Source organism: Schistocerca serialis, chromosome 3 (genome assembly GCF_023864345.2).
Source record: "Schistocerca serialis cubense isolate TAMUIC-IGC-003099 chromosome 3, iqSchSeri2.2, whole genome shotgun sequence".
Taxonomy (NCBI): Eukaryota; Metazoa; Arthropoda; class Insecta; order Orthoptera; family Acrididae; genus Schistocerca; species Schistocerca serialis.
The window spans coordinates 1,010,068,728-1,010,085,772 of NC_064640.1; the positions used below are offsets into that span (position 1 = coordinate 1,010,068,728).

General features: G+C 41.8%; 1 protein-coding gene and 3 non-coding genes across 4 annotated transcripts in view; 3 read left to right on the forward strand and 1 right to left on the reverse strand.

The window, feature by feature from the left end:
* Window positions 1–17,045, forward strand: part of LOC126471467 (2-hydroxyacyl-CoA lyase 2-like) — a 101,978-nt gene that overhangs the window by 73,955 nt on the left and 10,978 nt on the right. The window contains exons 8-10 of the mRNA XM_050099664.1: window positions 1,413–1,571; window positions 1,645–1,778; window positions 16,542–16,815. Coding sequence (XP_049955621.1) covers window positions 1,413–1,571; window positions 1,645–1,778; window positions 16,542–16,815 — 567 coding nt within the window. The remainder of the gene's footprint in view (window positions 1–1,412; window positions 1,572–1,644; window positions 1,779–16,541; window positions 16,816–17,045) is intronic.
* Window positions 3,166–3,240, reverse strand: Trnat-ugu (transfer RNA threonine (anticodon UGU)). Its single transcript has one exon. It is a non-coding gene; the product is annotated as a tRNA-Thr (tRNA).
* On the forward strand, window positions 7,755–7,829 carry Trnat-ugu (transfer RNA threonine (anticodon UGU)). Its single transcript has one exon. It is a non-coding gene; the product is annotated as a tRNA-Thr (tRNA).
* Window positions 8,195–8,269, forward strand: Trnat-ugu (transfer RNA threonine (anticodon UGU)). Its single transcript has one exon. It is a non-coding gene; the product is annotated as a tRNA-Thr (tRNA).

The window sequence follows — 17,045 nt, forward strand, 5'->3', positions numbered from 1 at the left end:
TTAAAAAGGAAGGGAACAGGACACATAAATGAGGCAACTAATGTTCATTGTGTCTCGCAGAACCCAATTGACATCCATAAAGGTGGTAAAAAGAAAGGAAGTCATTCAGTTCACTACAAAGGGAAATGCAGATAATCCACAGGAATAGGTTAGGTTAGGTTAGTATTGTTTAACGTCCCGTCGACAACGAGGTCATTAGAGACGGAGCGTAAGCTTGGGTTAGGGAAGGATGGGGAAGGATATTGGCCGTGCCCTTTCAAAGGAACCATTCCGGCATTTGCCTGAAACGATTTAGGGAATTCACGGAAAACCTAAATCAGGATGGCTGGAGACGGGATTGAACCGTCGTCCTCCCGAATGCGAGTCCAGTGTGCTAACCACTGCCAGGAATAAGGTGCAGATACTTTTAGGTGTAAGTGAGATCAGTGCACCCCTATTTCTGTGGTATTGGAGAGTTACCTGTTGCAGTGGTTAAGGCACTGGATTCTCATTTGAGTGGTGTAGGTTTGAAACATCATCTGGCCAATGTGAATGATGTTTTCCATGTTTTCCCTTAATCATTTTAGGCAAATACTGGGATGATTCCTTTGAAAAGGCAACACCTCCCCCCCCCCCCCCCCCCTCCTCCCCAGATAGCAGTGTGTGTTAAAGCACTGTTTCTGTGATGGGGAAGTGAGCCCACCAAGGATCAAATCTATTTGGTGGGGTGATGACAAGGGGTATGTGCTGGCCAGCCTGGATGTGGTTTCTTGGGTATCAGGCTGGTATTCAAGTCCTGCCTCAGATACATAATTTGAAAACATGTCAAAAATTTTGCGCACTTTCACATGAATAACACTACTCACAGACAGTTGAGGTACATGTATTCCGTCCTGGGGAGAAGGGGGGGGGGGGGGGGTGGGGGGGTTATGTGGTGATGACAGGAAGGACATTTAGTCACCCCTCAAATTAGCCATGCCGACCCTGTGTCAATGTGGGACAAAAAAATTTAAATTTTCTTCTTTCCATATGTTGAAATTTCTATTTTATAAAATTTTTACTAATTATTTTAAGTTGTCTGCAGTGCATTCCTTTTATTTATGTTTATTTTGACATGCAGTTGTAGATGAATTTTAGTAGTTATCTTATTACAAATTCTCATTTTTGCTCTTTTCTGCTTTAGCTACTTGAGATCGACCTCTAATTGCAAAGACTGTCATAATTCTGTTGTCATCCACTTGAGTGCTATTCTTAAATTTAGCGAACACATATAGTAAAAATATGTATGACTTTAGCTTTAACTTTTGACATTTTTGTGTGTATTTTGAAGTTTTTTTTTTTTTTTATGACTGTACATAGCTGAGTAGCTGAGTGATTCCTAAGCTTTTGACATTAATTATAGGTCATCTAACAATAACACTTTTCTTTTCCAGAATTCAGACTTATTTTGGAAACCAACATTGGCTGTATGTGGTGATGCTGGAACCTTTCTAACCGAACTCTCCCTTGTAATAGGTGGTTTTAAATGTGATCCTGAATGGCAGGAAACATTAAAAGAAGAGGATAGACTAAAGGAAATTTCCAACACAAAGGCAAGTATCTCATCATAGATATTGTGTTGTTATTGAATTGCTTATGGATTACACAAAAACAATTTATGTTTAGATGGCTGAGGAACATATAGGAGAATATGTTAATCCATTAAAGGTATTGAAAGAAGTGGAAAATATTTTACCAGAAAACTCTATTTTGGTAGTAGATGGTGGAGATTTTGTGGGCTCAGCAGCATATATTTTGCGGTGAGTGAAACTTTGTTCTTTAAGAAGATTTAAACTTTTCATTTTGTTGGAGGTATGAATTAAACAACGCCTTCAGTCACAACTTTTTCCCGTTTTATTAACTACACGATGCATTTTGGACCCTGTGGGTCCATCGTCAGGTGTAATTTCTCTTAATACATGTTTTATTTCTTCTCCTGAATGAGGTGAAATGCATATTCCACATAATACAAGGAAAGCATTTTCAACGTTTTAGTACCAGCAAACATTCTTTTCTCCATCGTTTTAGTACATGTCACTTCATTCAGGATGTACATTTGCACACACGTTTATAAACACATCACAGATGTTTGTGTTGTTAATAAAACACGAAAAAGTTGTGACTGAAGGCATTGCTTAATTCATACCTCCAGTGTTTTGAATACAGTCATGTTTTAAGCTGCAAAATATGGATAAAATTAAATTTTCATTTTGTTATTGTTACAACATGGAACAATATTTCAGAAAGTATTTCCAGTTTAATATTAAAGTTTTTCTGTACTGTATTGTTATGTTATGCATTAGTAAAAGTGTTCCTCTGATAATCCGGCCTTTTTTGCATTCCAAACATACACCTGGTATCATAGAGGATGTATTAATGAGGTTCTACTGTATGGCAGCAGATGATTGGTACAAATACCTTTACTAACCGCATGACATTGCCTTCAGGGCCTGTCCTGTGCTCCTGACCATATCAGTTGGATCCTAGAAAACTGGAAAACCATGGCCTGGTCAGATGGGTCCCCAGTTTCAGTTGCTAAGAGATGATGGTAGGGTTCAAGTGTGGTGCAGCCGTTGTCATCAAGACACTGTGCAAGCTGGCAGTGGCTCCATAATGGTGTGGGGTGAGTTTACTTGGAATGAACAGGGTCCTCTGGTCCAACTGAACCAATCATTGACTGGAAATGATTATGTCTGGCTTCTTGGAGACCATTTGTAGCCATTCATGGACTTCATGTCCCAAACAATGATGGAAATTTTATGAATGACAATGCACCATGTCACTGGGCCACAATTTTTAGTGATTGGTTTGAATAGCATTCTGGACAATTTGAGCAAATGATTGGCCACCCAGGTCACCCGACATGAATCCCGTTAAATGTTTATGGGACATAATTGAGAGATCAGTTCGTGCACAAATCCTGCGCCTGTGTCACTTCCACAACTGTTAAGCCATATGGCTCAATACTTCTCCAGGAGACTTCCAATGACTTGTTGAGTCCATGCCATGTTGAGTTGCTGCAGTGCATCAGGCAAAAGGAGGTCCACATGATATTAGGAGGTAACCATCAGTGAAATGATAATTAAATGGACACCCTAGCTGCAAACAGGCGTTGATGTACTTCATTGGGGACATGTTGAAAATGTGTACCCCGACCGGGACTTGAACCCGGGACCTCCTGCTTACAAGGCAGACGCTCTATCCATCTGAGCCACCGTGGGCACAGAGGATAGTGCGTCTGCAGGGACTTATCCTTTGCACGCTGCCCATGAGATCCACATTCCCAACATGTCCACACCACTACATTCGTAGTGCGCCTAATAGATGTTTGCCCATCATACTCATTACTCGTGGCAGATTAATCTACCAAAGGGAGGAGGGTTTATCTGTTTAGCAAGAGTAATAGAAGGCAGATTTCAGACTACCTAACAGATAAAAACGAAAATTTCTGTTCCGACACTGACAATGTTGAGTGTTTATGGAAAAAGTTCAAGGCAATCGTAAAATGCATTTTAGACAGGCACGTGTTGAGTAAAACTGTGAGGGACAGGAAAAACCCACCGTGGTACAACAACAAAGTTAGGAAACCACTGCAAAAGCAAAGAGAGCTTCACTCCAAGTTTAAACGCAGCGAAAACCTCTCAGACAAACAGAAGCTAAACGATGTCAAAGTTAGCGTAAGGAGGGCTATGCGTGAAGCGTTCAGTGAATTCGAAAGTAAAATTCTATGTACCAACTTGACAGAAAATCCTAGGAAGTTCTGGTCTTATGTTAAATCAGTAAGTGGCTCGAAACGGCATATCCAGACACTCTGGGATGATGATGGCATTGAAACAGAGAATGACACGCATAAAGCTGAAATACTAAACACCTTTTTCCAAAGCTGTTTCACAGAGGAAGACTGCACTGCAGTTCCTTCTCTAAATCCTCGCACAAACGAAAAAATGGCTGACATCCAAATAAGTGTCCAAGGAATAGAAAAGCAACTGGAATCACTCAACAGAGGAAAGTCCACTGGACCTGACAGGATACCAATTCGATTCTACACAGAGTATGCGAAAGAACTTGCCCTCCTTCTAACAGCCGTGTACCGCAAGTCTCTAGAGGAACGGAAGGCTCCAAATGATTGGAAAAGAGCACAGGTAGTCCCAGTCTTCAAGAAGGGTCGTCGAGCAGATGCGCAAAACTATAGACCTATATCTCTGACGTCGATCTGTTGTAGAATTTTAGAACGTGTTTTTTGCTCGGGGATCATGTCGTTTTAGGAAACCCAGAATCTACTATGTAGGAATCAACATGGATTCCGGAAACAGCGATCGTGTGAGACCCAACTCGCTTTATTTGTTCATGAGACCCAGAAAATATTAGATACAGGCTCCCAGGTAGATGCTATTTTTCTTGACTTCCGGAAGGCATTCGATACAGTTCCGCACCGTCGCCTGATAAACAAAGTAAGAGCCTACGGAATATCAGACCAGCTGTGTGGCTGGATTGAAGAGTTTTTAGCAAGCAGAACACAGCATGTTGTTATCAATGGAGAGACGTCTACAGACGTTAAAGTAACCTCTGGCGTGCCACAGGGGAGTGTTATGGGACCATTGCTTTTCACAATATATATAAATGACCTAGTAGATAGTGTCGGAAGTTCCAAGCGGCTTTTTGCGAATGATGCTGTAGCATACAGAGAAGTTGCAGCATTAGAAAATTGTAGCGAAATGCAGGAAGATCTGCAGTGGATAGGCACTTGGTGCAGGGAGTGGCAACTGACCCTTAACATAGACAAATGTAATGTATTGCGAATACATAGAAAGAAGGATCCTTTATTGTATGATTATATGATAGCGGAACAAACACTGGTAGCAGTTACTTCTGTAAAATATCTGGGAGTATGCGTGCAGAACGATTTGAAGTGGAATGATCATATAAAATTAATTGTTGGTAAGGCGGGTACCAGGTTGAGATTAATTGGGAGAGTCCTTAGAAAATGTAGTCCATCAACAAAGGAGGTGGCTTACAAAACACTCGTTCGACCTATACTTGAGTATTGCTCATCAGTGTGGGATCCGTACCAGATCGGGTTGACGGAGGAGATAGAGAAGATCCAAAGAAGAGTGGCACGTTTCGTCACAGGGTTATTTGGTAACCGTGATAGCATTACAGAGATGTTTAACAAACTCAAGTGGCAGACTCTGCAAGAGAGGCGCTCTGCATTGCGGTGTATCTTGCTCGCCAGGTTTCGAGAGGGTGTGTTTCTGGATGAGGTATCGAATATATTGCTTCCCCCTACTTATACCTCCCGAGGAGATCAAGAAAGTAAAATTAGAGAGATTAGAGTGCGCACGGAGGCTTTCAGACAGTCGTTCCTCCCGCGAACCATACGCAACTGGAACAGGAAAGGGAGGTAATGACAGTGGCACGTAAAGTGCTCTCCGCCACACACCATTGGGTGGCTTGCGGAGTATAAATGTGGATGTAGATGTAGAAGCCCCGTACGAGTTCGGGCATAGCGTGTGCATTCGCACAAGAAGGTCAATGGCCGGGAAGCCATTTTTTAACTATATATGCCGGTAGTATCTGTTCCCGAAAGAACAGTTACCGTGGATGACCATGCAGCTTTGCTAGAAATGAAATGATAATTAAATGGACACCCTAGGTGCAAACAGGCGTTGATGTACTTCATTGGGGACATGTTGAAAACGTGTGCCCTGACCGGGACTCGAACCCGGGACCTGCTGCTTACATGGCAGACGCTCTATCCATCTGAGCCACCGTGGGCACAGAGGATAGTGCGTCTGCAGGGACTTATCCCTTGCACGCTGCCCGTGAGATCCACATTCCCAACATGTCCACACCACTACATTCGTGGTGCGCCTAATACACTCCTGGAAATTGAAATAAGAACACCGTGAATTCATTGTCCCAGGAAGGGGAAACTTTATTGACACATTCCTGGGTTCAGATACATCACATGATCACACTGACAGAACCACAGGCACATAGACACAGGCAACAGAGCATGCACAATGTCGGCACTAGTACAGTGTATATCCACCTTTCGCAGCAATGCAGGCTGCTATTCTCCCATGGAGACAATCGTAGAGATGCTGGATGTAGTCCTGTGGAACGGCTTGCCATGCCATTTCCACCTGGCGCCTCAGTTGGACCAGCGTTCGTGCTGGACATGCAGACCGCGTGAGACGACGCTTCATCCAGTCCCAAACATGCTCAATGGGGGACAGATCCGGAGATCTTGCTGGCCAGGGTAGTTGACGTACACCTTCTAGAGCACGTTGGGTGGCACGGGATACATGCGGACGTGCATTGTCCTGTTGGAACAGCAAGTTCCCTTGCCGGTCTAGGAATGGTAGAACGATGGGTTCGATGACGGTTTGGATGTACCGTGCACTATTCAGTGTCCCCTCGACGATCACCAGTGGTGTACGGCCAGTGTAGGAGATCGCTCCCCACACCATGATGCCGGGTGTTGGCCCTGTGTGCCTCGGTCGTATGCAGTCCTGATTGTGGCGCTCACCTGCACGGCGCCAAACACGCATACGACCATCATTGGCACCAAGGCAGAAGCGACTCTCATCGCTGAAGACGACACGTCTCCATTCGTCCCTCCATTCACGCCTGTCGCGACACCACTGGAGGCGGGCTGCACGATGTTGGGGCGTGAGCGGAAGACCGCCTAACGGTGTGCGGGACCGTAGCCCAGCTTCATGGAGACGGTTGCGAATGGTCCTCGCCGATACCCCAGGAGCAACAGTGTCCCTAATTTGCTGGGAAGTGGCGGTGCGGTCCCCTACGGCACTGCGTAGGATCCTACGGTCTTGGCGTGCATCCGTGCGTCGCTGCGGTCCGGACCCAGGTCGACGGGCACGTGCACCTTCCGCCGACCACTGGCGAAAACATCGATGTACTGTGGTGACCTCACGCCCCACGTGTTGAGCAATTCGGCAGTACGTCCACCCGGCCTCCCGCATGCCCACTATACGCCCTCGCTCAAAGTCCGTCAACTGCACATACGGTTCACGTCCACGCTGTCGCGGCATGCTACCAGTGTTAAAGACTGCGATGGAGCTCCATATGCCACGGCAAACTGGCTGACACTGACGGCGGCGGTGCACAAATGCTGCGCAGCTAGCGCCATTCGACGGCCAACACCGCGGTTCCTGGTGTGTCCGCTGTGCCGTGCGTGTGATCATTGCTTGTACAGGCCTCTCGCAGTGTCCGGAGCAAGTATGGTGGGTCTGACACACCGGTGTCAATGTGTTCTTTTTTCCATTTCCAGGAGTGTAGATGTTTGCCCATCATACTCATTACTCGTGGCAGAGCAGGAGGTCCCGGGTTCGAGTCCCGGTCGGGGCACACATTTTCAACATGTCCCCAATGAAGTACATCAACGCCTGTTTGCAGCTAGGGTGTCCATTTAATTATGATTTCATTTCTAGCACAGCTGCATGGTCATCCCCGGTAACTGGTCTTTCGGGAACAGATACTACCGTCATATATAGTTAAAATGTGGCTTCCCGGCCATTGACCTTCTTGTGCGAACGCACACGCTATGCCCGAACTTGTACGGGACTTGGTAGATTAATCTGCCATGAGTAATGAGTATGATGGGCAAACATCTATTAGGCGCACCACGAATGTAGTGGTGTGGACATGTTGGGAATGTGGATCTCACGGGCAGCGTGCAAGGGATAAGTCCCTGCAGACGCACTATCCTCTGTGCCCACGGTGGCTCAGATGGATAGAGTGTCTGCCATGTAAGCAGGAGGTCCCGGGTTCGAGTCCCGGTCGGGGCACAAATTTTCAACATGTCCCCAATGAAGTACATCAACGCCTGTTTGCAGCTAGGGTGTCCATTTAGTTATCATTTCATTTCTAGCAAAGCTGCATGGTCATCCACGGTAACTGTTCTTTAGGGAACAGATACTACTGTCATATATAGTTAAAATATGGCTTCCCGGCCATTGACCTTCTTGTGCGAACGCACACACTATGCCCGAACTCGTACGGGACTTTGTAGATTAATCTGCCAATAGTAATGAGTATGATGGGCAAACATCTATTAGGGGCACCACGAATGTAGTGGTGTGGACATGTTGGGAATGTGGAACTCACGGGCAGCGTGCAAGGGATAAGTCCTTGCAGACGCACTATCCTCTGTGCCCACGGTGGCTCAGATGGATAGAGCGTCTGCCATGTAAGCAGCAGGTCCCGGGTTCGAGTCCCGGTTGGGGCACACATTTTCAACATGTCCCCAATGAAGTACATCCACGCCTGTTTGCAGCTAGGGTGTCCATTTAATTATCATTTCATTTCTAGCAAAGCTGCATGGTCATCCACGGTAACTGTTCTTTCGGGAACAGATACTACCGTCATATATAGTAACCATCAGTATTAGAAGGTACCCCATCTGTTTTGTCACCTCAGTGTATATTCTCTGTTTCATAGATCTTTTCCATAGATGGTTGTAGCTTGTATTGTGGCCCTTCTCAATAATTTCCCTTCTGCCCCACTTCAACCACTGTTTCTCTTTTCAAGTACCTTCTTTTTGTACACACACACACAACATGGTAGGTGTGACTTACCCTGCTTTCAGATGTGCCTGTTTCAAGGTTCTCTAAGTTTCCTTTCCCACTTTTTTTTTGCAGTTGAATGAGTGTTCGTGCCAACTGTACCAGGTGATTAGGTCCCACATGGGCTGTAATTATTGTATAACAGCAAAACTTGGTAGATATGGTAATACTTTAATGTGGAACTGACTTACACTGGAAAAAAGTAGTTCCAAATTTGGCTGCCAGGTGCAAATCTTCCACTGTACAGCATTTCATCAATGTCTCTGGTGCTCATATGAAACATACTATGTAAGCAGTGATCAATAATAACATCAACATTATGTCTTTCTCACTTGTTTGATCTTTTCTGCCCACATTCCTTTCAAAATCCATTGCATATGGAAACATTTCTATAGATCCTTCTTGCATTCACAGTGCATTAGAATATCTACCAAGCTTTGCAGACGTAGGGTAACTACAGACCACGCTAGAGCTCTGTGAGTAGCTGCACCTCAGTTAAAACCACCTGGTATAAGAGCCAGAATTAAGTTCTTTGTTGCATTTCAACCAATCACATTTTTAAAATTTTTAATTACGACATCATCTGTTGTTATATCTGAGTTGGGGGTAGCAGGTAGAGTATGAGTATTTTCCATAACCACATATCTTTCTGTTGGTACTGTAGTTTAAACACATCTTGCATGGGGTTTGGAATATAATTGATTTCAGAAAGTCTATGTTGCCTAAGGAAACACTAGTATACAAGTTAACAAAATCTGCATTTATAAGACTCCACAACAGGTCTAACCTAGGAGAGGTTCCAAAAATTTTATTTGCAGTAAATGACATTTCTTGCATATTTGTGAATAGAGGGTTAGCCAACAACAAGGTAAAGAAGTTTGCCGAACCTGACTACACCAGGGAATAAGAAGACTAGGATAAGAAACATTAAGTTCTGTGGGATGTGCTTAAAGTACTTCATAGGTAGAAACAGATTGTTTTAATTGAATTGGGACCGGAACAACTTGGTAAAACTCTGAAAACAATTAGACATTTACAAAACCAGATGCTCTCTGTCTGTTAGTTACGGCATATCACGCTAATAGTACCTCAAAACATAGGAAGACAGATAAATAACTTCTGAAACATAAAACACATTGTTGCACTCTTCAATAAAGATTGCTGACAATGCATTGATCTGACATACAGTTATGTAAAGGGCATGTAGAAAAAGTGACAAGTGATTTCCCAGTTTTGCAAATCACTGTCTCTTGAAGTATTGTTTTTTGGTTAACATAAACTCACTGGACAAAATATTAGTTACTTCTGTAAAAGAACACAGTGGTCTAATTTTTTGTATGATAAAGTGTGAAATTGATTCATTCGACATCATACTGGGAAGTATAAATTATGATCCACAGAACATGCAAATGACTTAAGTCATGGTGAAGTGGTGTGTAAGATTGAGTTGGTTGTAGTATGTAATCACCACAGTAAAACAGATCAATGTGGAGATGTGCCAGGATACTATAGTTCAATTCTTTTATCTTTGCGGCTCGCGCATGCCCGCCCAGACGCGGGAGGTTGCTGTGTTGCCAGTTTCACACGACACATGTGCCAATAAAAGCAGCAACATAGTATAGCATAGTTCGCAAGCTTACGTTTAGGGGGATGCGCGCAGTTCATGAAGTAAAGCCACCACGGCCGCATTAACCCTTTCGCTGCTACAAAGACGTGCTCCCTGCAATCCGCGCCGTGCGCGATTTTGTCACTGCACTGCTCGCCTGTGCAGATACATCGTGTTCTGACTGCTTTGACACCCTTATCATTCGATTCCACAAAAACTATTTGGCCCAAAAATTTGATTTTTACACATCTTCTTGACTGATACCTTCCCCCCATAAATGACTTAATTTTGTTTCGATGTTCAACACAGTTATTATGCAGCATTAAATATAGTAAACCATTGCACGAAATTTTGAAGAGTTTGCAGAGGTAAAAGTCCATAGAGTATACTTTCCGTATGGTTGATTTTAGTTGCCACAATTTTGAGAATGAAATGTGGACAAGATACCTAAATTTCATATTAAATTTACTGTGTAACAATATCTCATTTAAGTATCACAAAGGTGTCGTATGTAACATTGAGAAATATTCCGTCTTCCACGACTGTAACAAAAGTTTTATATACACTGAGCATGTTTGGCTTTATTTTAAAGCACTTCAATCAATCAAAAGGAAGTAGATAAAATACATTAAACAAAACTGTGGATTTACAAAAACATTAGGACTTGAATATACCGTCTATCAGTGAAGTGCTCTGAGCTATGTCAAATATAATTTTTGTGTGTGGCACACACGAACATCATTTATTTGCTAAAACACTGATCAGCCAACACAAACGTTGAATATTGTGTTACTGCAGCACAAAACTACGAAAGGTGACTTGGCAATGGAGGAGACAAAATACTGTCCACTGAAGATGCTTCAAAAGAGAGAAACGCGTCTGGTCTAAATAAGTCGCTTATTACAGTTGCAGAAGAGGAATATATTCAGTACCATTGGTAAAACTGCGACTGTGGAACAAAAATAAGAAAGAGAACATGAGTACCGTTGTGTATGTGCCATACCTTTCATTGATTGAAGTGCTTTAAAGTAAAGCCAAACGCGTCCGTTGTAAATAAAACTTTTATTACAGTCGCGAAAGACGGAATATTTCTCAATATTACGTACGACACCTATGTGGTACTTAAATTGAGATATTGTTATACAGTAAATTTTATATGAAATTTAGGTATCTTGTCCACATTTCATTCTCAACATTGTGGCAACTAAAATCAACCATACGGAAAGTATATGCTATGGACTTCTACCTCTGCAAACTCTTCAAAATTTCGTGCAATGGTTTACTACATTTAATGCTGCATAATAACTGTGTTGAACATCGAAACAAAATTAAGTCATTTATGGGGGGAAGGTATCAGTGAAGAAGACTTGTAAAAATCAAATTTTTAGGCCAAATAGTTTTTGTGAAATTGAATGATAAGTGTATCAAAGCAGTGGGAACACCATGTGTCTGCACAGGTGAGCAGTGCAGTGATGACAAAATCGCGCACAGCGCGGAATGCGGGGAGCACGTGTCTGCAGCAGCGAAAGGGTTAATGAAGAGACAAAGCACTAGAAATTTCAAAAAAAAAATTGCATTCAAACGAATATAATTCGTGAAGTAAGGCACTTCGATATTTTTTTGAATAATGAAAATATTAAGCACCGCTCAAGGTTTGAACTCGTAACCTTTCGCGTAGTAGCCCAACACCCTATCCGTTGCGCTAACGTAGCTCATCTGACTAGAACACGCCATGAGGACTACAACGCGTCACGCAAAATACTGACAAACACTGTTGGTTTGACTATGAATTACTCACGCTTCGTCGAAGTACAATAGGAAATAAACAATTACCGCTGTTCTTTATTGCGAAAAAGCGGTTTGTGAGATTGATACAAACACCTTTCCTTGCTATCGCCTGAATTAGGAGTCTTATTGCTTGTTTGGTTTAATTAATTAATAGAATATGAAGCAATTGGTACAAACAATGCTTTTTCCAAACTTCCTATAAAAGAAAGTCAGCTATCAAGACATTGCTTTTGTTCTATTACTTTATTTATGACTGAACGTTTCTAAAACTGAAGACACTCTTCCATGCTCTGCACTGCAGTCGAGATCTGGCAACGTCGTTCTCTGTTCATTGGCTGACTGTGTTTTGTGACGTCAGATGTGCAGAACGAACTTAAACTTGGCCGCCAACATAAATGACGCACACTTCAGAAAGGGGTTATCATCTATGGATGTGCCTATGACCACGTTATGAATGAAGTTGCTCAATTTGGTGGTGTGCGAGTGGGTACTGTCCATTGTGTGTGTACAGGATATGCAGTACCACTTACAACTATGTAACATGGCATCAGAACAATGGCCGTAAAGAAATCCTTATTGACAGGTACAGGAGGCAGATACCACGTCTTCTCAGTGATAATCAGTTTGAAACCTGAAAGTGTGAGGATCCTATATCCTCTCATGACAGAATATTTGCAATATTTTGTGATTTTTCCAAGTTCACTGCTTCATGTTACTGCAGAGTATATGTTATTTTAATGCAGCCACCATTGCTTTTGCCATGTCCAGCATTTTACAATAATCTTTGCTTGCTGACAATGCATTCTGATATAGTTATTGTTGGTTTGTGTGCGTACTTGGCATTGCATTGTCTAAGTGTGTGCCAGTGGCTGCTATCAGTGTTGATCAGATGCAGTCGCTAATATATTTGGGCTAATTGTTCATGCTGTGTTCCGATCATCTTAAAATTTCAGTTTGAAGTGATTAATGTTGTATTGTGGCAAACAGGATGTTGATAAAACTGGGTGTCGTAAAACAGGTTAGTGATCCAGTCAGACCTCTCATTGTATGCTTCCTAAAATTACCAGAATAACAGGAATGTTTGAAATGAGTAGTTGCAGCCATGGGCAGGTGACAGCACTGCGGGTTCATGACAGTTAGTGAGCAAACAGTGCACCATTTTAGTAATCATGGATCATTGGAATGGACAACAGTGTGTGTTAGCCATAAAAATGTTTTACAAAAACAATGTTAGTTTGGTAGCAGCACAGAGGGAGTTTTGATGTTTTTATAATTTAGGACATCATGATGCCATTCCATCAAAACATATGATAAAATCTTGGATCAATAGCTTTGAAGAGACTGGATCTGCCCTCAAGAAGAAACCAACAGGATGACCAAGAAGTGTGTGTTCTCCAGCGAACATTGATGTTGTACGCGAGTCTGTCTAACGGAGCCCACGGTGTTCAATTTGTAAGCAAGCAGCAGTGGCTGGAATGTCCCAGGAGAGTGTTCGCAGAATTCTTCATCGTGATTTAAAATTTCATCCATACAAACTACAGGTCATGAACAATTGAAGGACAGCGATTACCAGTTATGATTGGGATTCTGTCAACAGATGATAACAAAAATAAACAATGATGATGAATTTATAAACAAGTTATGGATGTCAGATGAGGCACATTTTCACCTCACAAGTTATGAGAATAAACATGACTACTGTTACTGAGCAAACACAAATCCTAATGACATTCATGAGCACCCTTTACATGTTAGTAAAGTGACAGTATGGTGTGGTGTTTCATCACATGGGATTATTGGACCGTATTTTTTTGCAAATGAACAGGGAAACACAATAACTGTCAATGCCAATTGTTATGTGGAGATGTTACAAACTTTTGTTACACCTGCATTGAACAACTATCTCAATTTTTCAAGAAAATAGTGTCAACAGGATGGAGCGACATCACACACTGCACAGCAATCAATGGCATATGTGCAAGAATTGTTTGGGAACTGTGTGATCTCATGATTCAGTTACAGTCCCTGGCCCCCTAGATCCCCAGGTTTATCCGTTTGTGATTTTTTTCGTGTGGGGCTACCTCAAGAGCAAAGTCTACACAACTCGACCAAAAACCTTTGTATTTGTACAGGAGGACACCATCTAAAGTACGTAATTTTAAAAAAAAATGATAAGTGCCATCAGTGTTTCGTAAATGGAAAAGTTGTAAGGTTTCAATTACTATGAATGCAATGTCTTTTCTTCATCACTTCTAGTTTTATTGGGTTATGGAAATGTTCCTGTTTTTCTGTTCACCCTTTATATCACTGAATCATTGAATATGAGACAGAGAGAGTGCAGTATCGTTTCATATAAGCACCATCAACTCATTGCCTTATGTATGGAGACAGGTAATAATGATGTCACATCATGCAACAATCTTCAGACATCATGCAATCACCAACAGCAATGTATGATGTGTGAATTTGACATTTTCAGTGGCGCCTTGATTTTTCAACAAACGTTGGACAAGAGAAAAGATAAATTGTGTATGCCGTATGCGTATTTGAATAACACAGCTAATCAGAATGAGAAATATGCCATAATTAATGAGAAGTACAGTATTGATTGGGATAGTGTTGTTATGGATGTCATTAATGAATTGGGACTAATTAACAGAATTCAGATTGTAGAGGCAACTGAAAGTGAAAGTTCAGATTTGAATGTAGACATTGAATTGCAGATGCAGGAGTAGACAATAGTTGTGTTGATAATGTAGGAAGGGAAGATTGGTCAATGCAATTAAAAAAAAAAAAAAAAAAACAAAAAAAAAAAAAAAAACTGAGTGCATATTTGAAAGCAGATAGTCAAAAGTTAAATGTTGGTAACTAAAACTTGATAAAAAACTAGATAATGCTAAGCAAGATTTGAAGACAGGTTTGAACAAAATGTTGGATCCAAAAGTTATGGACATTCATAATGATGTGCAGGATCTGTTCAGTAATTTTACAAAGGAATGTAGCAAATCACACAGCATGCAACTGTTTGAATTAGTGCACTGGGTTAGGAGGAGGGGGAGGAGGAGATTAATGTTTAACATCCTGTTGAAAACGAGGTCATTAGAGGTGGAGTACAAGCTTGGATTAGGGAAGGATGGGAAAGGAAATTGGCCATACCCTTTCAAAGGAACCATCCTGGCATTTGCCTGAAGTGATTTAGGGAAATCATGGAAAACCTAAATCCGGATGGCTGGATGCAGGTTTAAACTGTTGTCCTCCTGAATGGGAGTCCAGTGCGGTACCTTGCTCAGTGTGCGGGGTTAAGACACATTGTCAGAAGAACAAGCAGATGTAACTATGGTACAGGACCAAGTAAACTTACCACATGAAATTGTGAAACAAGCCCCACTGCACAGTGTGGTAACAAATAACGGGGGAGTTCTGGTAAAGATTTGAGCAAACAGAATAAAAACTCTGTTATTTCTCCTGAGTGTGCAACAACAATTTTTAAATGTAGAATCAAAAGTACAGGAACTGGATAAAATTCTGTTGAGTCCACTAGTTGGTCAGTGTGAGCATCACAGTAAGAACTCAGCGGATTTCTTACATCAATTAGAGAGGATGCATTAGGTTTGGTATTAAATTAACAAACCCATTTTGACATGTATCAACTTCACTTACTTTTTATGCAATGACCAGTACTATGAGCAGATAAATGGAGTTGGGATGGGATGCCCCTTGTCACCTATTATTGCAGATTTTTTTATGGAAGACATCGAGGAACATGTTTTGGAGTCAGTGGCTATGACAACTGTGTGTTTTTCAAATATATAGAAGATGCTTTCGTTGTTTGGCCTCTTGGCAGTGAGAATTTGAATGGCTTTTTAGAACACCTGAACTCAATCCCCCCAATATTCATTTCACGATGGGGCTGGCTACCTTCCCTCCATTGATGTGGTGGTCGGGAGGGAGATTGATGGTATGTTGAAAGATGCTATTTATAGGAAGCCAGTTATAGGAAAATAGTAAAATAAACTGAAATTGAAATGTGCTACTATAGGATATAATAAGTTATATGGACAGATAAGGTATGAAATGAAAAAGTGGATGAGTGAGAGGGCAAGAAAATAATTAAATGGAAATTCCTCGTGTGAAGAATGGTTTAGTGAAATGCAAATGTACTTGCTTGCAAGGAATCTGCATTGCTTCACAAAAAGAGTGATGGGATGTGAAATAATGTTCAACAAAGGATTCAAGGATGCATCATGCTAAGTACTGCTTAATGTAGAATTTCCTGGTCAGAAGACTATATATGAAAAGACACAAAAACCTTCAAGCATGTATGTGTTTTATACTCAACATAAATAAATAGTTACACCTGTTGATGCTCCCATCCTCGTTTATAATGTTAATGGGACTTTGGTTTTCACATGTTCACTACTCTGCACATGTACAGACATAATTGTTAGTATAAACAGTAGTTGTTCTCATGAAAATGAAACCTTTCTGTTAAGTTTAATGTGACAAATTGTCCATAATATCTTACAACGGCTCTTTTACAGACCTAGGGGACCACTGTGTTGGTTGGATCCTGGCGCATTTGGTACTTTGGGAGTTGGTGGAGGTTTTGCGTTAGGTGCAAAGCTGGCAAAACCTGATGCACAAGTGTGGCTGATATATGGAGACGGTTCTTGTGGGTACAGCATTGCAGAGATAGATACAATGGTGCGTCATAAGCTTCCTGTGGTAGCTCTTGTGGGCAATGATGCTGGTTGGACACAGATTGCCAGAGAACAAGTGCCTCTCTTTGGCAGTAATGTTGCCTGTAAACTAGTGGTAAGTTTTTATCTGTGATCTGAGCGTGGGTTACTTTTTACAAAAATGTAGTTTATGAAAATTATGATTTCATGAATGTACACACACACACACACACACACACACACACACACACACACACACACACACACACACACACACACACTCTCGCACTCTCTCTCTCTCTCTCTCTCTCTCTGTGTGTGTGTGTGTGTGTGTGTGTGTGTGTGTGTGTGTGTGTGTGTGTGATA